At 39.5% G+C, this 21,615-nt stretch overlaps 1 protein-coding gene across 10 annotated transcripts in view; it reads left to right on the forward strand.

Annotated features, from left to right (window-relative positions):
- LOC117505122 (nuclear factor 1 B-type-like) overlaps positions 1-21,615 on the forward strand; it is a 111,097-nt gene that overhangs the window by 68,687 nt on the left and 20,795 nt on the right. For 6 of the 10 annotated variants that reach the window (XM_034164651.1, XM_034164662.1, XM_034164657.1 and 3 more), the window contains 5 exons: positions 239-295; positions 4,214-4,282; positions 10,685-10,805; positions 12,645-12,766; positions 21,451-21,585. In XM_034164651.1, the coding sequence (XP_034020542.1) occupies positions 239-295; positions 4,214-4,282; positions 10,685-10,805; positions 12,645-12,766; positions 21,451-21,585 (504 nt within the window). The remainder of the gene's footprint in view (positions 1-238; positions 296-4,213; positions 4,283-10,684; positions 10,806-12,644; positions 12,767-21,450; positions 21,586-21,615) is intronic. The other 4 variants (XM_034164652.1, XM_034164658.1, XM_034164661.1 and 1 more) reach the window with 1 other exon arrangement.

The following is a 21,615-nucleotide window of genomic DNA, read 5'->3' on the forward strand; positions in this document are numbered from 1 at the left end:
CAGTAGTTTTTGAGTAATCCTGCCAACAAACACACAAACTGACAAAAAGCCAAGACGTGGAAATCCAAAAATAAAATTGTGGACATTTACGATACCTCATAAATTGTCATTATAACGTGACTCTAATCCATGAGGTTATAGTCCTAACAACTAATAAATGTTGAGAATATTGTGACAGTAAGATGGTATGTTGTTTTTGCTGTAGTTAATCCTCCTGTCCCACTTCGTGTGTTTACAGACTCACAGCAGTCCGGAAGTCCCAGTAACAATGAGCCAGGCAAGAATCCTCTTCCAGGTACACACAGTATGATTCGTCTTCCCTCCTATCATCACCCTATTGTTACTCCATAGCTCACAGATGTACACTACATTTCATTTGTTAAAAGCAAACAAAAGTCAGCGGCCTCTCAAGGCATGAAAGCAAACCTCCGCTCTGTTTTAGCCTCCAGAAACGGGACTCCTCCAAAAAGGTTTACACGCAAAACCACTGTTTAAATATTTATTTTATTTTATGCCATTTTATTTATTTTTTTTTTATACACATGTCAGTTGTAGAGATCAGCCAGGTTAACATCTACATCTTTTTCCTTTACGTTTTAAATGTGTATGTTTTTGTTTGGTTGTTTGCTTGTTTTATTATTTTTTTATTATTATTATTTTATGTATTTCAGGTTGAGGTAGAATTTTTTTTTATTTTTATTTTTTTTTTTTTTTTTACTTAATTTGATTTATTGTTACTTTTTTGTTGCAATTCTGTGTATCTCAGGTTAAGGTAAATTTGCACTTATTTTTTTATTATTTGTTACAATTTTTATGTATTTCAGGTTCTCACTTATTTCACTTATTAATTTATTTGTTTTTGTTCAGGGTGAGTCAATACATTTGCCTCCATTAAAAGTTGAACCTGCAGTAACAATGTTGCTGTTAAGGTGGACCCAGAAAAAAAACAAAAACAAACAAAAACAGCAGACAGATGCAATGTCATCTGCAATATAATGCAAAAATAACTTGAGATAATAAAAAATGCACAAACTAATGATAATATTGTGCAGCAATGGGACATTTCAGACGAAACAAAATAAATATTTCACGTGGCAGCATCGTGCCTGTATAACTGAATAACGGGTTGTACAGGATCATGTTGATCTGTTCAGTGTTATTTGATTATCATCTCTTGTTTGTTGTTTTTGTGAAAACGTGCAGATTGCAAAATAATATAATATTGCTTTATTTCTCATACCATGTAGTTTAGTAATTTTTTTAATTAACATTGAGAAATTTAAACTTTAGATTTACTGACAGATTAATGAGACAAGAACCTTCAAAAACTCTGTTTTGTGCATAAACATGAGGGTGTCTCTGACTTTTGTGCACTTTATTTTGTCGCCATTTACCAGCAGAGGCCATAATCTTTAATTTTGTATGGACTGTGGAGGAATAAAATTTAATACGATCGTTAAATTTGAATTGACATTATTCCAGGGACAACATTAAACAGAGTTTATAGGGGGAAGAAAAATAAGATCTGCAGTAAAAATGCTGGTATGAAGGTAGCAAATATCCTCTGACGGCCCTGTTGTTCCCCTGGACTGACCTGCGCGTGGTTCGTCACAGCATTGGAATGAAAACAGTTTGAGGAATATAATTAGTTTTTTACCTCGAGAGCAGGTTCTGCCAAAACGGTTGCCAAAATAAACATGCTTGTGAGCCAGTGACTCAGGCCCGGGAGGCCGTCGGCAGCAGCGGCAGCAGAGTTCTCCGCGAAAGCCCTTGGCTCGCTGCAGGAACACGGGTTTTGTAGGTGCTATTCCAGCCACCCATCTATCTTTCTGGCACGGCACAAGTGCTCTTGGCAAAGCATCAAAGCCGAACCAGAGTCATTGTGGTGTCAATAACTATTCTGGCTCTTTAACCTGACTGACAGCCTCTGATTAGTGTTGAATCCCCCTGGCTTCATCACTGCAAGAAACATCCCCGATTGCAAATCTAATATTTTCTCAATTAGCTTTCTGAAAACAGCATGGAAAAATAAAAAATAAATAAAAACTGCCAACATGACAGAGTGGTTGAAAGCTCTTCAAGGTTGAATTACAGCAGCTTTTTTTCTTTAAGAAAACTGGTTACATCACACCTGCTGGACGAAATGACCTCTCTTTCTCATACGTTTTTTTTTTTTTTTTTTTTTTGGTACAGATATTATTTTCATTCTAAACAGTTATTTGTGTGTCTGTGTGATCAACACCATTCATAACCGGTTCACTCCTTCATTTGATTTATACTACTTCTTCACACACCACACCACTCTTTTAACAACTCGCCTTTTTTCTACACGCTACTTTTTGTAATGCCTTGAATTTATTTCTTATTGCATATGTGTCAAACACAAAGCAGAGAATAAACCACAAGGTTACGCTTGCAATATTCATTTGTATTATTGTATTATATTAGCTGTATTAGCTGGGCTTTTTTATCCAAATATATTTGGAAAATTTAAGCAAATAAATTTTGCGATCCATGAATGACAATTGTTATATTTAACATTATGTTGTTTAGAAAATTATATGAAGGAATACATACTGTAGCACAGAATTGGGGGATGGGGTTATTTATTTATTTATTTTAACTTTAATTTAACTTTAATTTGACACCTTGTACTCAGGGTGTAACAATGCATCATAAATCTTGTTAATAATATTGTGAAGCCTGTATTGAACCTATTCTTTTTTCTTTTTTTTTTTTACCCAAGGCCATCAGATATGGCCATCGGGTTTTGCTAAGGTTTTGCGTCCATCCATCTGTCTGTCTGTGCTCAGCATAAATCTAATCCTATTAGTCAGAGTCTTCAAACTAACAGGGAACTTTCTTGGGACACAGACCTTGGACAAGTTCAAAGATGGCTAACCTTGGCGTATTTTAAGAGACTAAAATGTCACATGCGGACGTTAGTGTGGTGACGTCACTTCCTGGTGTCACTAGCCACGAACTTAACTTCGTTTTTGGGTAAATATAACACCTTTATCAGATATTATGTAAAAGCTAGCAAGAAATAAACACTTCTGAAACTGAAAATGCTGTTTTTATAACATAACACTTCTGGAGTAATTTACAAGACATTTCATGGACGTCAGCATGCACGCTAAATTTCGCTAACTCAAAGCTAACTTCCGCTCTTGTCAAAAGCTCATGTACACGTACACGCATGCCCTCCTGCAGAGGCAGTTAAAACGTAAATATTGTTTATGATTGCTTATAGAGGAGCTTTATTGAACATGTACAAATTGCATGTAAGATAATAGGACCTTAAAAATTAATTCCACAACCGCAAATTATAAAGAAGACAATGCTCATACAGCCAAAAGTATTTTAGTATTGTGTTACAGTTTAAATTAGTATTGTGATGTCATGAAGAGTCAACGACTGAATGGATGAAAGAGTGACATCTTGCAGTAGAATCATCAATGATTGCTAAAATATAAATACGTAATATCAAATATTCAAATTTATGCCAAAAAACATTTTGTTTCTTTAAAGTTATACTATTCGCCACAGATGACTTTCTACATAATTAGTGGGAACAGTGATGGAATTGTGTATCGTGATGGGTGTATCATCGTATGTATCGTGTCGTGATAGGTGTATCATATCATGGAGTTAAGTGTATCATTACACCCCAGTCGCATACATTCTGTTAGCTTCACATTATCATTGCGGTACAAATACACATGTGAGGCACATTTCTTGTGCCTGATACTTTTATAATATATTGAAAGTAGCAAAATATTTAATATTTATAAATAAAATAGTTATGTTATCAAACAATATCTGGAAATAAATATGAACACTTTTTTTAAATTTTGGAGCACACACACACACACACAATAAAATGACATTTTATTTTTTGAAATAAAACATAATTCTTTGGTAATGAAAATAAAAATGTTCTCTTTTTTTAACATTTTAATCAACAATCAAGTTAAAGGTCAACAATAGAACATCAAGTCCCAAAACGTACACACATATATATATATATATATATATATATATATATATATATATATATATATATATATATATATATATATATATATATATATATATATATATATATAAAATTCAATTTTGTCTTTGTGCATGTTGGTTTGAATTAGCAGATGGAGTAAATTTTATTGGACACTTTGTTCACATGACTGTTTGTGTATCTCTGTGTTTACAGTGTACTTGGAAGACAGCTTCGTCAAATCAGGGGTTTTCAGTGTTGCAGAGCTGGTGCGAGTTTCCAGAAGTGAGTCAACCTTTGATGTTTTCCAGTACTGTGATCCGTTGTACTAAGAACCTCACAAGTCCCAAACCAGTTCTCGAGCATAATCGTCCAAATGCGTTTTCGTTGTCTGACTTGGAAAATCTGGCAAACATCAAGTGGAGGATTTTGCTGTGTGCATATTCTTGTTACACCAGATGCGTTTTAGGGTATAGTATTTTTTTTTTATTCATTTATTTTTTAATCCTTGAGGAGAGTGTTGTGCAATGCTGGCTGTGTCAGTATTCCTGATTGTCTTTGTCCGCCCTCTGTCGTGCTGTCTGCTCATGTTCTCATTACAAATATACAACAAGATCTGGCTTTGGCATGGTTTGGAACAACTGCACTGGAGTCAGACCAGTTTCAATTTGTTCCTGAATCTCCTATTAAAATTGTGTAGTCTAGTCTGAGCAAGTCAGAAAATTTCCCTCCCAAGTTTCTTCCTGCAAATTCCATGTTCAGTCATTCCATTGTGCATTTTTCTGTGTCGGAGATCAGATTTCTTGATTGAGAATGTTTTTTTCCACAGGTGTTTTTAGTTTCTGACTGCTTCGGTCTCAGGTTGTAGTTGGGTGGAGCCACGCAGGGAATCATATGATGTCACTAAGTTTGCATGCATACAGTATTTGGTAAATAAAAGTGCAGTCGAGGAGAAGACTCGGGTAGAGTGTCCATGCTTAGAGTTCCAAGAAGAGGTCTAAGTGGGTAACTGAAAACATCTGTGCCCTCAGACATAGACGGATGTATTTAGGTGTTTTCATGTGAACGGAAACACCAGCACTTGATATATACAGCATACATATTCTCTACCTTTCAGCTTCTATGTGTCCCAGCCTCTACGGATTTGCGGGAATCGACCAAATAAGCCAAAGTGTGGTAAATCCAGTTTGGCCAGTCTGCCTTTCAATGAAGGAACACCTGACTGCACAGCCATCTGTTATGCATTTGTGGAGACATGTTTGCCCTCCGCAAAGCCGTTGATGGCTGTTCTTCCAGGAATGCTTTCTGTCTGATAGCTGAGGACACCCCAAGATATCATGTTCTTGCATGCAGTCACCCACAGCAACCTGTCTTCAAACCGTATAAGCAAATTTTGTTGCATCAGTTATTCACTCACCTATTCGACACAGTGCTCGTGTGTTTAATTTTGTTCAGTCCTGATCAGAAGTGTTGACAGTGCGACCTTCGTCTTATTGATGTCAAGTCCCCAAATCGGTAAAGTCTAGATGTCCTTGTTTCCTCACAAACCATCTGAAGAGATAAGAAAGTCTCTACTAATGTCAGTATTTTTTACAAAGCAACTTTTAGTTATTTTTTCATAAAGTTTGTTAGATGTGTTTAATGATTATTTGGCTTAAGATTGAAAAAACTAACTTCTGTCAGATAAAGCAACCAGAAAGCCTTCAGAAATCGAATGATGACGTCTTCTAAGACCAATGTCTCAGCCTTAACACTACTGGAGGGGGTATTGTTATTATCTATGAGCCTAATCTATCCTTTGACGATTTCATGTCTTTGATGATTTCAAGGCGTCATGGTGACTTAGTGGTTAGCACTGTCACAGGTTCACTTCCGACATGGTCCTTTCTATGTCGGGTTTGCATGTTCTCCCTGTCTTTGCGTGGGCTCCCTTCAACTGCTCCAGCTTCCTCCCACTTCTAAAGACATGAAAATTACGACAGTTGGAAACTTTAAATTTAATTGTAGTGACTGGGACTGTGAATGCATTTGTCTGTCTATGTGTCGGCCCTGCAATGGACTGGCGACCTGTCCAGGATGGAACCTGCCTCTCGCCCAATGACTGCCAGGATAGGCTCCAGCTCCCTGCAGCACTTAATTACAATAAGTGGGTTTAGAATATGGATAAAAATATGATTATTTTTTTGAAGATATTAGAAATTTTCAAGAATGTTTTAAAATCATCCTGTCTGTACAGTTTGAGACTTTGGCACTAACCAGAGAGTCAAAATGACAGTTGACATCTTTGTTAGGTTTCTCTGGAAAGTGATGTTGGTGCCTCATCTTGATGACCCCAGCGACTGGACCAGTACATGGGGACACTCGTAACACGTGGATGTGTTGGTTATTTTCGGGAGATAATAATGGATTACAGATCTGACAGGGTGGCTGCCAGTTGGAACCTGAAGTGGCTCCATTAAGTGGTGGGTGTGACAATGCTCCCACACATGCCCTGATAGATCTTATCTACGAAGACAGATAAGATCTATCAGATCTAGATCCAGCTCTATCTCAAAAGTTTATCAGCTCTCTATTTAATTAAATAAAATCGTGTCGCAAAACTTAGTAGCAATCCATCGATTACCCTTTGATAGATCGCTGTACTCAACATCAACAATCAAGTTCTCAATATTTCTTCTTTAAGTACTTGTTCTAGGCACCATGTTGGTTCTCCATGAGTTATATGGTAAAGTGTATGGTTGACACTGTAGACTCCATATGTCATGATTTGGGGCTACATTAATAAAATTTAATAGAATGGAGACTCTTCCAAATACTAAAATGACCAGGGCCCGGTTTCATAGAGCAGTCTAATCTTGTATAGTGGACTAAACTCACTTAGTCGAGTCATCTTTTGACGTTAGTTGTTGCACAAAGCGCTTAGTTAGTTAAAGTTTCACATTACCCGACTAAAGCTTTTAGCCTGGTACAGAGGAGGCTAATCTTTTTTCAGTCGACAAAACTTCAGTGTCTTACCTCAAAAAAGGTGGCTTTTATGTACCATCGCTTGATGGAGGAGGACGGAAGGAAGGAGAGATTTGCGGCGGGAGCAGGTGTTCCAGGACCAGAATAATCCATTGGAGATGTTTTTGGAAGCTGAGGTCGGGAGAGCTTCTCCTCTGCTGCAGAGGACTCAGCCATGTTTGTAGCAGACGGACCAACCCGGTAGTAAACAAAACTGTTGCGCATCGGAGGCGTTTCTTGGCAACGGCACTCGCAAGGCCGCTATGACCAACGATGTGAAAAAGATGAGGCGGACTAACCTTAGTAAGCTTAGCAGACTAAAAGATTAGACTGCTTTATGAAACCGGGCCAAGGTCGACCATTTTCAAAGCCAACCTTTGGAAATAAATGTGATATCGTTCCACAGATTTTTAGAGCTGAGGTCCTTTTGATTGATCTCAACAGCTTTCAACGTGTCCGGATCGGTAGCTATAAATAGTACGTAATGCCAACCTTGGTTTCTCTTTACGCTCTGAAGGTCAAACCCTTGTTGGTCCAGAATTGTAACACTTAATATCCTTTCAACAATTTTGTTTTTGTGTAGTAGTTAATTCATCCCCCTGACCAGATGGCCACGGTGCCGGTGTGTTTGCTCTCATGTGGCCGAGCCTGGTTTCAGTAAAGCCGCCTGAAGTCGAACTGGAATTTTAAAAAGGTCGACCGACACACAGGAATTGTCACTCACTCAGCCAGTCACTCTCTGGGAAGATATCTAAGCAGCCGCTTGTCTGTCATCGCATTTCTCTCCCAACTCTCCGGGCTGTTGAGACATTCTTTGAAGTCCATCAAAGGGAGCTCAGGAGTTCAAGTCTGAGTTGCAGTGCAGCATTTTGAGGAGGACTTGTCATGAATGGAATGGGTGGCTGTGTAAAAATATTTTGTTGACGTATAATATGCGCCTGCCTGGGCATAAATCTCAGAATCAAAATTTGTGAGACGCAGTCGATTTTATACAATCTTCTCTTAAATATTTGCCGCGCTGTGAACAGCGAGCCGATCCTTCCTGAGTTTTCTGCAGCATCATTCAGGGTGTTTTTGGAAGTCAAAGCCTAATTATTCAAATAACCCCACAACAATGGGCTTGTGTTGAGCGTCCTCGAGTCGGACGCATTCCTCCACAGCCAGATCAGTTGGGGTAGCAGAGGGTAGGGGCCTGTGCCAGCGCTGCAGTGGGCTGCCAGGGCGGAGGCTGGTGGAGGGATCGTGCCAGTGGTGAACCTCAGACCACAACAGACGTTGCCACACACTCCATCCTCTCATCGAATCCAAACCGACCAACCGCTCAAGCTGCAGGCTGCCTCGCAGTCCACACAGTGACGAGAGCGAGCGAGAGCGCGGACGGGGATATGGGCGGTGAACTGCTTTTGTTCTGTAAACACTGAGCCATCCTCCCCTGAAACAATATCTGCTGCCTTGACCGCAGCGAGGAAAACAACACCTTTTCCACTGTAAATCACTGTGTGAGGAAACTGTCCGTGCCGTCGTCAACAAGGCGGGCGGTGTTTTACCCGCCACGTTTAAGTCTGCACAGAGGTGAGGTGCAGAGGTTATACGACTTATATATTTCCTTGTTTCACTAAAACTTGTCAAATTAAGAGAATTTAAAGCAAAGGGAAAGTCTCCTGTGGCTGGCGTTCAATGCAGTTTGCACTGCGATTCATTGTGGTCAAACTTATTAAATATGACTTCATACTAAATAATGAAATAAACACATTGACATTATTATAGTTAAATGCTTTGATAGATCCATCAGTCTGTATGATGGTAATCAGTGACCGAAACCATCAATTAATTCTGAAGTAATTTATTGAAAAAACCGTTTGAAAACTGCTTTTAAACTCCTTAAAGTATATTTAAACTGGTGCTGCAGTCCACAAATGAGCATATTTTGTGGTATTAAATGGCTCTAAATCAGTGAGTATCATCTTAAAATGTGGTTAAATTAGAGCAAATCTGGATTGAAATAGTTTTAAACAGTTATTTTTTACGATAAGATATAAAAACAATAAGACACAACTTATTCTTCAAGGGAGAAGTGTTTGAATAACGCATCACAAACTGCACTACACACTCCCTAAACAAAACAGCTGGCAAAAAAATTTTAAGCAGTGAGTGAGATGTTGAATTGTACCTGACGCAACATCAATATCAACTAAAACAAAAATAATAATCATAAAAATGCAAGGGATAAAAATATATATTAAATTAGTATCAATACAAAAAATCTGCAACACATATGAATTGCGTAAGGAATAAAAGGCTTTTAGCATCTGTTTTTTTTTTCTGCTTAAAAAGCTTTAAACCTATTTTTCCTGTTTTTAACAGCTCATAAACAAGTTTAATCTGAATTTGAGTCTGAACTGAGGCTGTCAAAAACCAAATTGAATGCATACATTTGGATTGTTGACAAATTGTGCTATGTGACATAATAATAATGATTCCTTCTAAAATAGAGTTAATGTGTCATTAATTTACAGTGCATCCAGAAAGAATTCACAGCACTTCACTTTTTCCATATTTTGTTTTGTTACAGCCTTATTCCAAAATTGATGAAACTATTTTTTTTCTTTAAACTTCTAGACACAAGACCCCATAATGACGATGCGAATTTAGTAAAAAAAAAAAAAAAAAAAAAGCACATGGCAGCCCACCTGGAGTTTTACCAAAAGGTACCTGAAGGGCTCTCGGACCATTAGAAACAAATTTCTCTGGTCTGATGAGACGACGATTGAAATCTTTGGCATGAATTTAAGCATCATGTTTGGAGGAAACCAGGCACCATCCCTACAGTGAAGTATAGTGGTGGCGGCATCATGCTTTGGGGATGTTTTTCAGTGACGGGAACTGGGAGACTAGTCAGGATTGAGGGAAAGATGAATGCAGCAATGTACAGAGACATCCTGGATGAAAACCTGAGCCCAAACCTGAATCTGATTGAACATCTCTGTAGAGATCTGAAAATGTCTGTGCACTGATGCTCCCCATCCAACCTGATGGAGCTTGAGAGGTGCTGCAAAGAGGAATGGGCAAAACTGCCCAAAGATAGGTGCACCAAGCTTGTGGTATCATATTCAAGAATACTTGAGGCTGTAATTGCTGCCAAAGGTGCATCAACAAAGTATTGAGCAACTTTTAATAAATTTCCAAAAATTACAAAAAAAAACTTTTCATTTTGTCATTATGGGGTGTTGTGAATATAATTTTGAGGGAGAAAATGAATTTACTACGTTTTGGAATAAGGCTGTAACATAACAAAATGTGGGGAAAAAAGTGAAGCGCTGTGAATACTTTCCGGATTCACCGTAATTGCTGTACATCTCAAAAATAAAATAAAGCAGATTTTTCAAAGTAGTCACATTCATGTTTACTTGCTCTCCAAGCGTGTTGATGTTAAAATGTTCTTCCTTGAACCCACGTCTGGGATGTACTGGTTTGCTAATTGTAGTGCTCATCACAAATGACAGACCGCCAACCTGAGAATAGGTGTCACTTAATTTGATTCAGCAGTCCTGTAAAGGCAAAGCATCAGCGGGAATCTGTCGAGCTATTACGCAATGAATTGTACGGTAAGCTCAGTGGATATTATTGTATTCGCTTTGACGGGTGACCACAGCATAAATTTGTCTCTTTATTTTCCCTCTGCAGTGCCCATCACCCACGGAGCAGCAGTGAACTTCTCCATGGCCGACATGCCCAGCCAACCCTACTATCATGACCTGAACTCCAGCGTGGGGCTACATCGCTCCCTATCCTCACCTCCTGGCAGGTCGGTGAAACAAGCTTTTTGAAGAAAGTTGGGGACAAAGTCATTCAGTTTTAAGGATTATATGATTTTTTTTAATGATATATATATATATATATATATATATATATATATTAAAATAAGCCAGTCATATCCTCCAGGTCTGCTTTTCTGCTGCACAGTGTTGTGAAATGTGTGTGTGTGTGTGTGTGTCCTGGTACATAAGGCTCTAAAGGAGCCTGTGCGGCAGCCACAAAGGTCGTGTTGTTGGCAGTTCTATGGCATCTTTTACAGCTGCACCTGTTCACTCCGTGATGTCATCAGGCTGCTTTCTTGCGGGTCTACCTCATTCCTTTTTCTTCTCCCGTCCCTTTAAAAGACCACACCAGATGTTTCATATTTGCATTCAGTATACAGTCGGTCCATAAGTGTTTGGACAGTAAAGTTGTTTTGCCTCTGAACACATCCGTAATAGAATGAAACCACAAAGATGTATTTGGAGTGTAGACTTTAAGCTTTTATACAAGAAGAACAGTAAATCCTGTATAGGCCCTGAGGCATATTGGCGTCGGTGCTTGTGCTCAGATTCTGTAGCGGTCTATGACTCCCTGTGTGCGGGATGCCAGTCCATCACATGTTACTTCCCCAGGCAAAAACGATGCTTATTTACAGCTGCGAGGACTAAGACAATGCAGATGAAATGTCTTCTCCACATGAACAAATCACATAACCAGGAATTGAACACAGGCCTACATGTTGGTAGCCCAACTCTTTGTCCCACAAACTTCTCTGCACTACTCTTTAATTTAAAAATACAGTTGCTATTTCACGCATTTTAATTTGTTTATAGCATTTCAAATACAAAGAGTAAATCAGGCTTCTCAATATAAAAATTTCTAAAATTATCTTCCTTTGACTCAAACTGAAAACAAATCTCTACAACTTTATATAAATTAATTAAAAATATAAAAGCGAAGATGATGGGTTGCTTAAGTAATCAGCCCCTGTGGTATAATACCTGTAAATAATCAGTTTAATTGCCAGTTTTCTTCAGACAAGTAAGGAGATGGATACATGAACATTTCCAAATCACTTTTTACATGGTTACTCGGGATTTGAGAATGTTCACAGAATTGTATTTCTTAATAACTGATCTAAATAAAGTCTGTGAATACATGAACATTTCCAACTCGCTGAATATGTGTTGGACTTTATATATGAAGAAATGTTCATGTATCCATCCCCTGACTTGTCTGAAGAAAACTGGGAATAAAACTGATTATTTACAGGTATTATACCAAAGGGGCTCATTACTTATGCAACCCATCATCTTGGTTTTTATATTTTTAATTAATTTATGTCAGGTTGTAGAGATTTACTTTCAGTTTGAGTTTAAGGATGATAATTTTATAATTTTTTATATTGAGAAGCATGGTTGACTTTTTGTATTTGAAATGTCATAAACAAATTAAAATGTGTGAAATACCAAGGGGCTGAATACTTTTGCAAGCCACTGTAGCTTTAACCAGTGTGGCATTATCACCATTTTCACACAGTTCTTCCACCTAAAGTACATTTTCATGGATGTGCTGGTGGCTTCCCTCACTTGTTTCCTTTTTACATGGTTACTCGGGATTTGAAAATGTTCACAGAATTGTATTTCTTAATAACTGATGTCAATAAAGTCCAACACATATTCAGCAAGTTGGAAATGTTCACGTATTCACCCCTTGACTTATACAAAGAAAACTGGCTGTAAAGGTGACGTTTTGTTTTCCCAATTACAATCATATTTATTTTGTCCAGTTAATTATGACCTCTGAAAATAGGAGTGTGTGTATAAAAATGGCTCCGCGTCCACAGCAAAAGGCCCAAAACAGTCAACATGGAGGAGAACATGGACACCAGCCCCACTGGACCGGACTTCTACTCCTCACCCAGCTCACCAGCCAGCAGTCGGGCAAACTGGCACGACAGAGAAGGAGGTGAGTTTTCTGCCTTCATTCGATTACCTCAGACGACCCCACGGTGTTTTCAGAAACACGCGGCATCGGTTTCACAGCGGGTTAGGAACAGCTCTATGATGTGCTGCCACGCCACATGCGAACATCTCACGTTGAACTCAGTCTCGTAATAAACCATTGCACGCCTGCGCCAACACCTGTTTTGAACTGCATATGGACTCTCCTCGTGATCTCTGCACATGAACATGTTCAGCCCTCTTAAAATACGTACCGTGACAGAGCTCTAGCCCCAGGCATCAGCAGTCCTATAAACGTTTAAACCAATTTGAACTGCTGTCTGATGTAATTCAGTATTCTCTCACACCTGTCACATAAAGGTTCCTTTGTCAGAACAGAATGTTCAACTGAAACTGAATTTAGGAGCTTAAAAATAATGACTTTCTGCTTATTACTGCAAAACAGTCATGAAAAGACTTAGAGCAATGAGCGATATCACTTTAAAAATATATATTTTTTCATGCATAGGCTGCTGTTAGTGCTGTTTCATTTGCTGCCACAGTGATATACTGATAATTGGTAAACCTGCTGTTGAACTATGAGAGCTGCAGAGAAAACGTGTCACTTAATCACTCATCTTGAAACCAGGTTTTACATGTTGGCTGAACTTGAAAGAAGTTTACCAACAGTAGGGTGTTTATTGCACAAGTGCGCATAAGGCCGTTAAACTGCAAAAACATTCATTTTAGCGTAAACATTCGCCAAAACTCCTCCCAGCAACGACCTGAATTGGTAAAAATAAATTACTTTCAAGCATGTCCTGGAGTCGAAAAATCCCCAGATACACTCGTTTATCCAGAGCTGTCAATCTATTATCCCATTGATTGTTAGCTTCCCGCTAATGACTCAGCACATTGCCTGAAGCAAAAAAAAACCCAAAAACAAAAACAACCCCCCCCCCCCCCAAAAAAAAAACCAGATTAACACTTTTTCATGCATAGTAAACTACAAAAGACAAAAAAAAACCTTATGTATAAGTGAAGGCACTCGTATTTTGACACATTAAGCATTTTTAGCATCCTTCTCTCTCTCTCTCTCACACACACACACACACAAAAACACAAACCAAATTGGCTGTAAGTTTAGAAATAAAACATAAATTCAAAGATAAATTCTCATTTTGACAGTGTGAAATAGTCTATATTTCCATTTGCTTTTTGTTGCAGCAGTGTCACTTCCTGTTGAGTTGTGCCAAAATAATCTTTTTTTAAAAAGCAGTCTGAATGTAAATTTGCTGGCTTTATTTTTGGCCAAGCACAGCATATCAAAGAAACGGCCTTTTGATGGCCTGGACAACAGTTTAAAACAGTCATATTTCACTAAACTAGAGGCTGCTATCCATGTTAGCAACTGGCCAGCAGATGTTTGGAATCATAACAGTAAAACGTGGACAAAATTGGAATATGATAACATAATACTAATAACGTTTCCAGATTATTAGGAGGAAGATTTATACTGTTGTACCAGTGGTGTATGTTGGGTCTATAAAGGTTTTTATTTTTCCAGTGAGCAAACCAAACCTGTGCAGACATGTTTCTTTGAAGTAACTGATCAAAACAACCGAACACATAAAAGCCTCATAAACTATCTGAGCAAACCTTCTATGAAAAGCTTGTTGCAGACTACTATGTCCAAAATCAAATCGTTGAATCGTAGATTTTCCCGTGTGAAACTAAATGTACCTGCATAAAAGGAGCACAATATAAAAACAAAAAAATTAGCAAAACTCAAAATTTCAAGTTAATTGCAAGAGATTTTTGAGTTTTGCCTCCAGTTCATAGTCTTAAATATTTGAAAAAATTCAGATAATTTACTTTTCTTTTGCAGGCAAATTTGAAACAGAGTTATACTAACTAAGAATTTTATAATTCTAAAGTTGTTGCGTAAAGTCTGGAAAGGAACTTCGGCTTAACATACAAGGTCTGTCCATAAAGTAACGGTCCTTTTTATTTTTTTCAAAAACTATATGGATTTCATTCATATGTTTTTATGTCAGACATGCTTGAACCCTCGTGCGCATGCGTGAGTTTTTCCACGCCTGTCGGTGACATCATTCACCTGTGAGCATTCCTTAGGAAGGAGTGGTCCCGCCCCCTCGTCGGATTTTCATTGTCTGGAAATGGCGGAATGAAAAGGAGTTTTTTTTTTCCATCAGAATTTTTTCAGAAGCTGTTAGAGACTGGCACCTGGAAACCATTCGAAAAATTTATCTGGCTTTCGGTGAAATTTTTACAGGCTTCACAGAGAATAAGGTCTGTTAGTACAGCTTTAAGGACGCTCGGTGCGGCGCGCTCCGAGCTGCGACGATGCGGCACAAGCCACCGGACCATTTCTAAACGGATGGCTCTGTGGATACGAGACCGTTGTGTGTTCTTTCTCTGGTTATCACAAGAGCTGGACATCAGCCATTTTCCGGCAGATTTCACTTTTAACAAGAGATTTTGTCATGGAAAGCTGCGCGGAGGCTTCGCGCGTCACGACCGATTCGCTTTGGAAGCGAGACAAAGGAACACCTCCGTTTTGGCGTGTCAGAGGACAAGTTTGGACATGTCCAGCTCTCCACAATTTCACTGATACTTACTGGACTGGTAAGCATTGAAAGCCAAGACAGACATGTCCAAACTTGTCCTCTGACACGCCGAAACGGAGGTGTTCCTTTGTCTCGCTTCCAAAGCGAATCGGTCTTTACGTGCAAAGCCTCCGCGCGGCTTTCCATGACAAAATCTCTTGTTAAAAGTGAAAGGGGTCCTTAAAGCTGTACTAACAGACCTTATTCTCTGTGAAGCCTGTAAAATTTTTCGAATGGTTTCCAGGTGCCACTCTCTAACAGCTTCTGAAAAAATTCTGATGGAAAAAAAAGTCCTTTTCATTCCGCCATTTCCAGACAATGAAAATCCGACGAGGGGGCGGGACCACTCCTTCCTAAGGCGTGCTCACAGGCGAATGACGGCACCGACAGGCGTGGAAATCTCACGCGTGCGCACGAGGGTTCAAGCACGTCTGACGTAAAAACATATGAATGAAATCCATATAGTTTTTGAAAAAAATAAAAAGGACCGTTACTTTATGGACAGACCTCGTATTATGTTGAAGCTCAAAGAATAACTTAGCCATTTAAGATAGCCAGTTAGCGAGTGATTTTGCAAGTCATTGTGACTTTGCAGTTCCTAGCTAACTAGTAGACTTGCGCCCAGTCTGTGAAACCTCCTCCACAGGAGCCACACGAGTGACTCACACACACGCCTTTTTGAGGATGGCCTTCAGAGGGCGCTACAGAAACTGTGAAGTAGTTGTTGTGCAAAAAAATCTGCTGTTACCATTCTTCAAGTTGTTTTTTTTTTATTTCATTTTAAATCAAATCGTACTTGTTTGTCAGTGTCCAAAATAATTCCTCCATCATCATTCTGCTTGTGCAACAACTTAGCCACGATGTTGACGTAGGTGCTCTCAGCCAGTTATTTACCAATGGTCAGATTACGAGTGAGACGTTGCCTTCGCTGTTTCAAAATGATCAAACTTGTTTGGATCAAGGCCTACTTTTTAGCAGGCGGAGTTAAAAGGAGGGTCTCAAGCTAACTAGCGCGAGCATTAGCTAGCACATGTTAGCCAATCTAAAATGACTCAGCATATGGAGTTTCACAAGAAAAGCCTTCCAGAGCATTACAAAAAAGAAACCTTTTTTCACAGTACATTTTTGATGATTTCTGTAGTTTTTGAGTAATATGCACTGTACAACGCAAAGCTGTAAACATGATTAGTGCTGAAGTTATGATCCACTAAACCACCAATTTTGGCATTGCGGAGCTTTATCGTAAGGCTTTAATTTGATGATAAATCCACCAACAAATCAACAAACGATGGTGAAAACACGACCTCCTCATTGCAGGTAATAAAGGATGTTGCATCATAAAATAAAGAGTGAAAGGTACAGTTTGTTTTTAAAGCAGAAATGTGTGCAAGCATGTTGCTGTGAGTTGGGGGAGCGAGGGCGATGGCGATCCTCGTGGGGCAGCTTGCATGTCTCATTATGTTGTCTCCTGGTGCAGAGCAGAGCCTGTCGCCCTTTTAATTAAGGCCTCACCGTCCCGTGTTTCCGATCATGCTCACTCTGCTAACTTTCCTCTGCTCCCCACACTGGTCTCCTTTTAACCAGCAGAGAGAGTTGGAGGACTTTATTTTTTTTTTTAATCTTGACCTCCAGTTTTTTTTGTTTGACAGTGACTGAGCAATCTGGCAGTGGGAAATGAGACAGCACTGGTGGCATTCAGCCACAAGCCAAAGCGGGCACAAGAAATTCCAGTCTCTCCCTTCGCACAAGCCCTGGGTGTGTTGCTCTGCACAAACTTCAACACTTTGGATTAAAAGAAAGGGAAAGCAGTGGGTAGGAAACTCTCCAAAGGCTGCCATTATTCTGTCAGGAGAGAATAAATGAGAAGTGTGGTGATATTAAACCCATATGAGGCCTCGCATGTGCCAAGCGGTCATTTCATGCACATGGTTGTCGTTCAGCAAAACCTCACCATGTAGTGGAAGAAATAGTTTCCTGTATTTTGCTCTGGGAAAGTGCTGTACACTTTTAAAAACTGCATTTTTGTTGAGTTGTTTTTTTTTTTTTTTTCAAACCCATGTAATATAAAATACACCAGCGATTGGTGCGCTGACCTGGTGCAACTGCATTAACTTCTATATTTTTGGAAATAGAGAATAGGGAATGGCTGTTCTTTAATCGGAGTCCTTCTGTTTCGAACTGCTTGTGCCAACATTCTACACTCACTCACTCACCTTCAACCGCTTTGTCCAATTAAGGGTCACGGGGGGCTGGAGCCTATTCCAGCAGTCATATAACGTGAGGCGGGGTACACCCTGGACAGGACGCCAGTCTGTTGCAGGGCCACAAACACATTCACACCCGCAAGCACACCTACGGACAATTTGAAGTTTCCGATTCACTTAACCTGCATATCTTTGGATGTGGGAGGAAGCCGTAGCACCCGGAGGGAACCCACACAAACATTGGGAGAACATTCATGGAAGGTGTGAAGGTCTAGTGGTTAAGCGTTGGGCTTGAGATCAGCAGCTCCTCGGTTCAAACCCCAGCCTGACCAGAATCACTAAGGGCCTTTGGGCAAGGTCCTTAATCCCCAGGTTGCTCCCGGAGTGGAGTGAGCGCCTTGCATGGTAACACCTATGCATCGGTGTGTGAGTGTGTTTGTGTGAATGCGTGAATGTGAGGCATAATTTTAAAGCACTTTGAGCGATGCAGATGCAGATGGAAAAGTGCTACATAAATGCAGTCCATTTACCATTTAACATGCAAACTCCACACAGAAAGGCCAGAGGTGGTAATCGAACCCATGAAATTCTTGCTGTGAAGCAACAGTGCTAACCACTAATCCACCATGCTGCTCCAACATGCTACACATTTTATTTAAAGTGTTTAATTCCTGTTAATTTTCTTGAATGATAACTCTAATCCATAAAATATGCCCATATACTGGACAGACTCTCCATGACATCACCCATAGATTTTTCCGAAGAGTGGTTTGGGTCTTACAAGAGTGCATTGCATTCACTGGATGAAAAAAATTAGACCTCTGATCTCATAATTACAACAAAAGATCTCGTAATTACGACAAAAGATTTGGTAATTACGAGATCTTGATCTCATGATTATGAGATCTTTTATTGTAATTACAAGATGGGGGTCAATTTTTTTTTTTTTTTTTTTTTATCCCGTGAATGCAGTACGCTTCCGTAGGGTGCAAATGTCACCATCATCGTAGTTCTCGGCTCTAACCAACTCCCAACCAACAAATAAATGGGTAAAGAGTTGGAGTGCGGGCAAAACCGGTGTTACCTGGGGGGTATGAATGAAGCCTGAACATGTCCACCTCTATCAAAGTTACCAAGCTAGCTTAGGCTAATAGCCTAGGTAACATAGGTATTAGCATTATATGCTTTCTCAAAGGCATTTTTCTTTTGACGCACAACTGAAAGCATTTAAGCACGTTTCCTCTTGCAACTTCACATTGGGAAAACCCCTGAATTTCAGCCACCTTTGTTGCTCTCTTCTCTGGAGATGAGTGATTTTCCTTCAGCTCTGATCACTATGTCCTCATTGTAGGCGGACCGGCTAATACTGTGGAAATAAGAGGGTTTATATCCGTGCTTTTTGGTAAAGATACGACTGCTTGAACATGTGCACTTGCTTGTAGAAGAAGCCGAGACTTAGGCCGCTGTCTGTCGCATCTATTTATCACATTCCCTTCAGACGCTTGGTGTTACCATGGAAAATTGAAAACCACACAGCTGTGAAGGAGGAACATTGTTCACGAACATGTAGAGCAACTCTTAATAGTTTTTGCACACACTTCACTTTGCACAGATTTGGTAAACAAATTGCCTGCCTTTCGCCAAGCCTTCGGGATTATTCACAGGGAATCACAGTAGCTTGTCAGGCGGTGTGTAAGGAAGGCCGCGGCGAGCAGATGTTACGGTATAATATTCTATTTAAGATTACGTTAAATTTCAAAAATTCTATTTGAGCAACAGACTGTGTTACAACATGTCTGCTCAGATGTGACAAAAGCCCAATTTTCACTTCCCTCAGTGATTTGCAATGACTGTGGAGATGATCAGTGATTTTGTTTTTTTTTTGTTTTTTTAGCCCACACATCTGCAAAGTTTTGTCTGCTGCAAAGACAGAAGTCTCTGGATAATACCAAAGCAGTGCATATCCAGGCCTATCCTAGTTCATTTTTGACATGTGGTTGCATTTATTCTACATGTGATTTCTGTACTTCATGAGCATTTGTGGGGGGTGTTTTAATTACATTTTAGCAGCATATTTGAGGTTTCTTTTACACGGCGTGCATCATGTTGTGAAATGACCAGCACAGTTTAATTCTATTGTCCATGCCTTCCAGAAGAAATCAAGTAGCATACATCTTTATGCATGGTGCCTTTAAATCTGAAAATGAAAAACACGTTCCAGATAAGTCCCTGGTTCTGTTGTGTATTTTGTCCCGTGTTTCTCCCTGCGGTTGATATCTTAAATTATTAGCTGGGCGGAGCGTAGCAGTGAGCACACGAGATGCCCAGTGTTCGGAATTTTCCACACTTTATCCACCATGCTCTTCTTCTAGTAGGTGGCAGATAGGTTCATGCAATATTACGTAGACCAAACAGAGTTGGTTTTTTTAGTTGATCTGGCGCATCACAATCCACCAGATGCAGTAAAGTTTGTCCCTATGTGTTGTCCTGTTGCACTGCATTGAGTAAAGTCTTCCAACAAGGCCCAAAATGCTTCAAAAGTACTTTTACCTGAGGCCATCAAAATATGGCCATGGTATTGCGAAGGCTTTGCATCCGTCTGTCCGTCTGTCCTCAGCGTAAGTCCAGTCCTATTACTACCAGAGTCTCCAAATTCACAGGGAACATTCTTGGGACACAAAGCTTGGACAAGTTCAGATGGCTAACCTTGACCTATTTTAAGTGGTCAAAAGGTCACATTGTTTCCTATTTTTATGCTATAAATCATGCAAATTCGCTTTTGTTGGGGGGCGGGGGGTGACAGCCAATCAGAATAGAGAGGCACCGTGACATCACTGGCTGGTTTCTCTCTGTCTGCTAACTCAACATGGCGGAATCCGCTGTGTTTCTGTGTAAATCTAACATGTTTCTCATATATTATGTAAAAGCTAGCAAGAAATAAACACTTCTAAGACTGTAAATGCTATTTTTTGTAACCTGATAACACCTCTGGAGTGATTTACAAGACATCTCATGGACGTCAGCGTGCATGCGGATCACACGCGGTCATGCTAACTTCCGCTCTTTTCAAAAGCTCATGTGTGCACACCCTCCTGCAAACGCCGTTAAAAAGTACATGCTCATACGGCCGAGTGTATTTTAGCATTGCATTGTATTTATATATCCTGGCTCCACCCCTTCCTGTAGCGTCACTGCATGTTTATACAACCCCAAGTCCAATGAAGTTGGGACGTTGTGTAAAATGTAAATAAAAACAGAATACAATGATTTGCAAATCCTCTTCAACCTATATTCAATTGAATACACCACAAAGACAAGATATTTAATGTTCAAACTGATAAACTTTATTGTTTTTGTACAATATTTGCTAATTTTGAAATGGATGGCTGCAACACATTTCAAAAAAGTTCGCATTAAAACAATGACAACAAAACAATTGATTTTACACAACGTCCCAACTTGATTGGAATTGGGGTTGTTTGTAACAATGTCAGAAAAAAACTTTTTTTATTTAATACCATGATTCCACACCTTTATCTAAAACTCAAAACTCATTAGCATCAAATTCAGGCCTTGATCACAGACCTTCATTAAGACTGACAGCTAGATTTTGAGTAATTCTGATGAAACATCCCCAAACCATCATTAGATGAGAGCGAAACCGTATTGGAAAAGGTAATTAATTATTCAATAAATTTGTGAGCTTCTGTAATTTTATCTCATTGTCCTGAATGCTGATGTTGCACTAAACGTCAGCCCACAAAATGATATCAGACGTGAATTTTGTCAAAGGGTCCATCGTTTGAAGAACTTTCTCCTATTGTATATGTGTGTGTGTTTTTTTTTTTTTTTTTTTTTTTTTTTTTTTATCCTAGCAGACATGTCCTCTCCTACCATGAAGAAACCAGAGAAGCCGCTCTTCAGCCCCACCTCACCGCAGGACTCCTCACCACGACTCAGCACTTTCCCTCAGCCTCACCACCCAGGCCTAACGGGCGTCGGACACAGTGGTGAGTCTGTGCCTTTAAACCGCACGCTGT

Source organism: Thalassophryne amazonica, chromosome 23 (assembly GCF_902500255.1).
Source record: "Thalassophryne amazonica chromosome 23, fThaAma1.1, whole genome shotgun sequence".
Lineage (NCBI taxonomy): Eukaryota > Metazoa > Chordata > Actinopteri > Batrachoidiformes > Batrachoididae > Thalassophryne > Thalassophryne amazonica.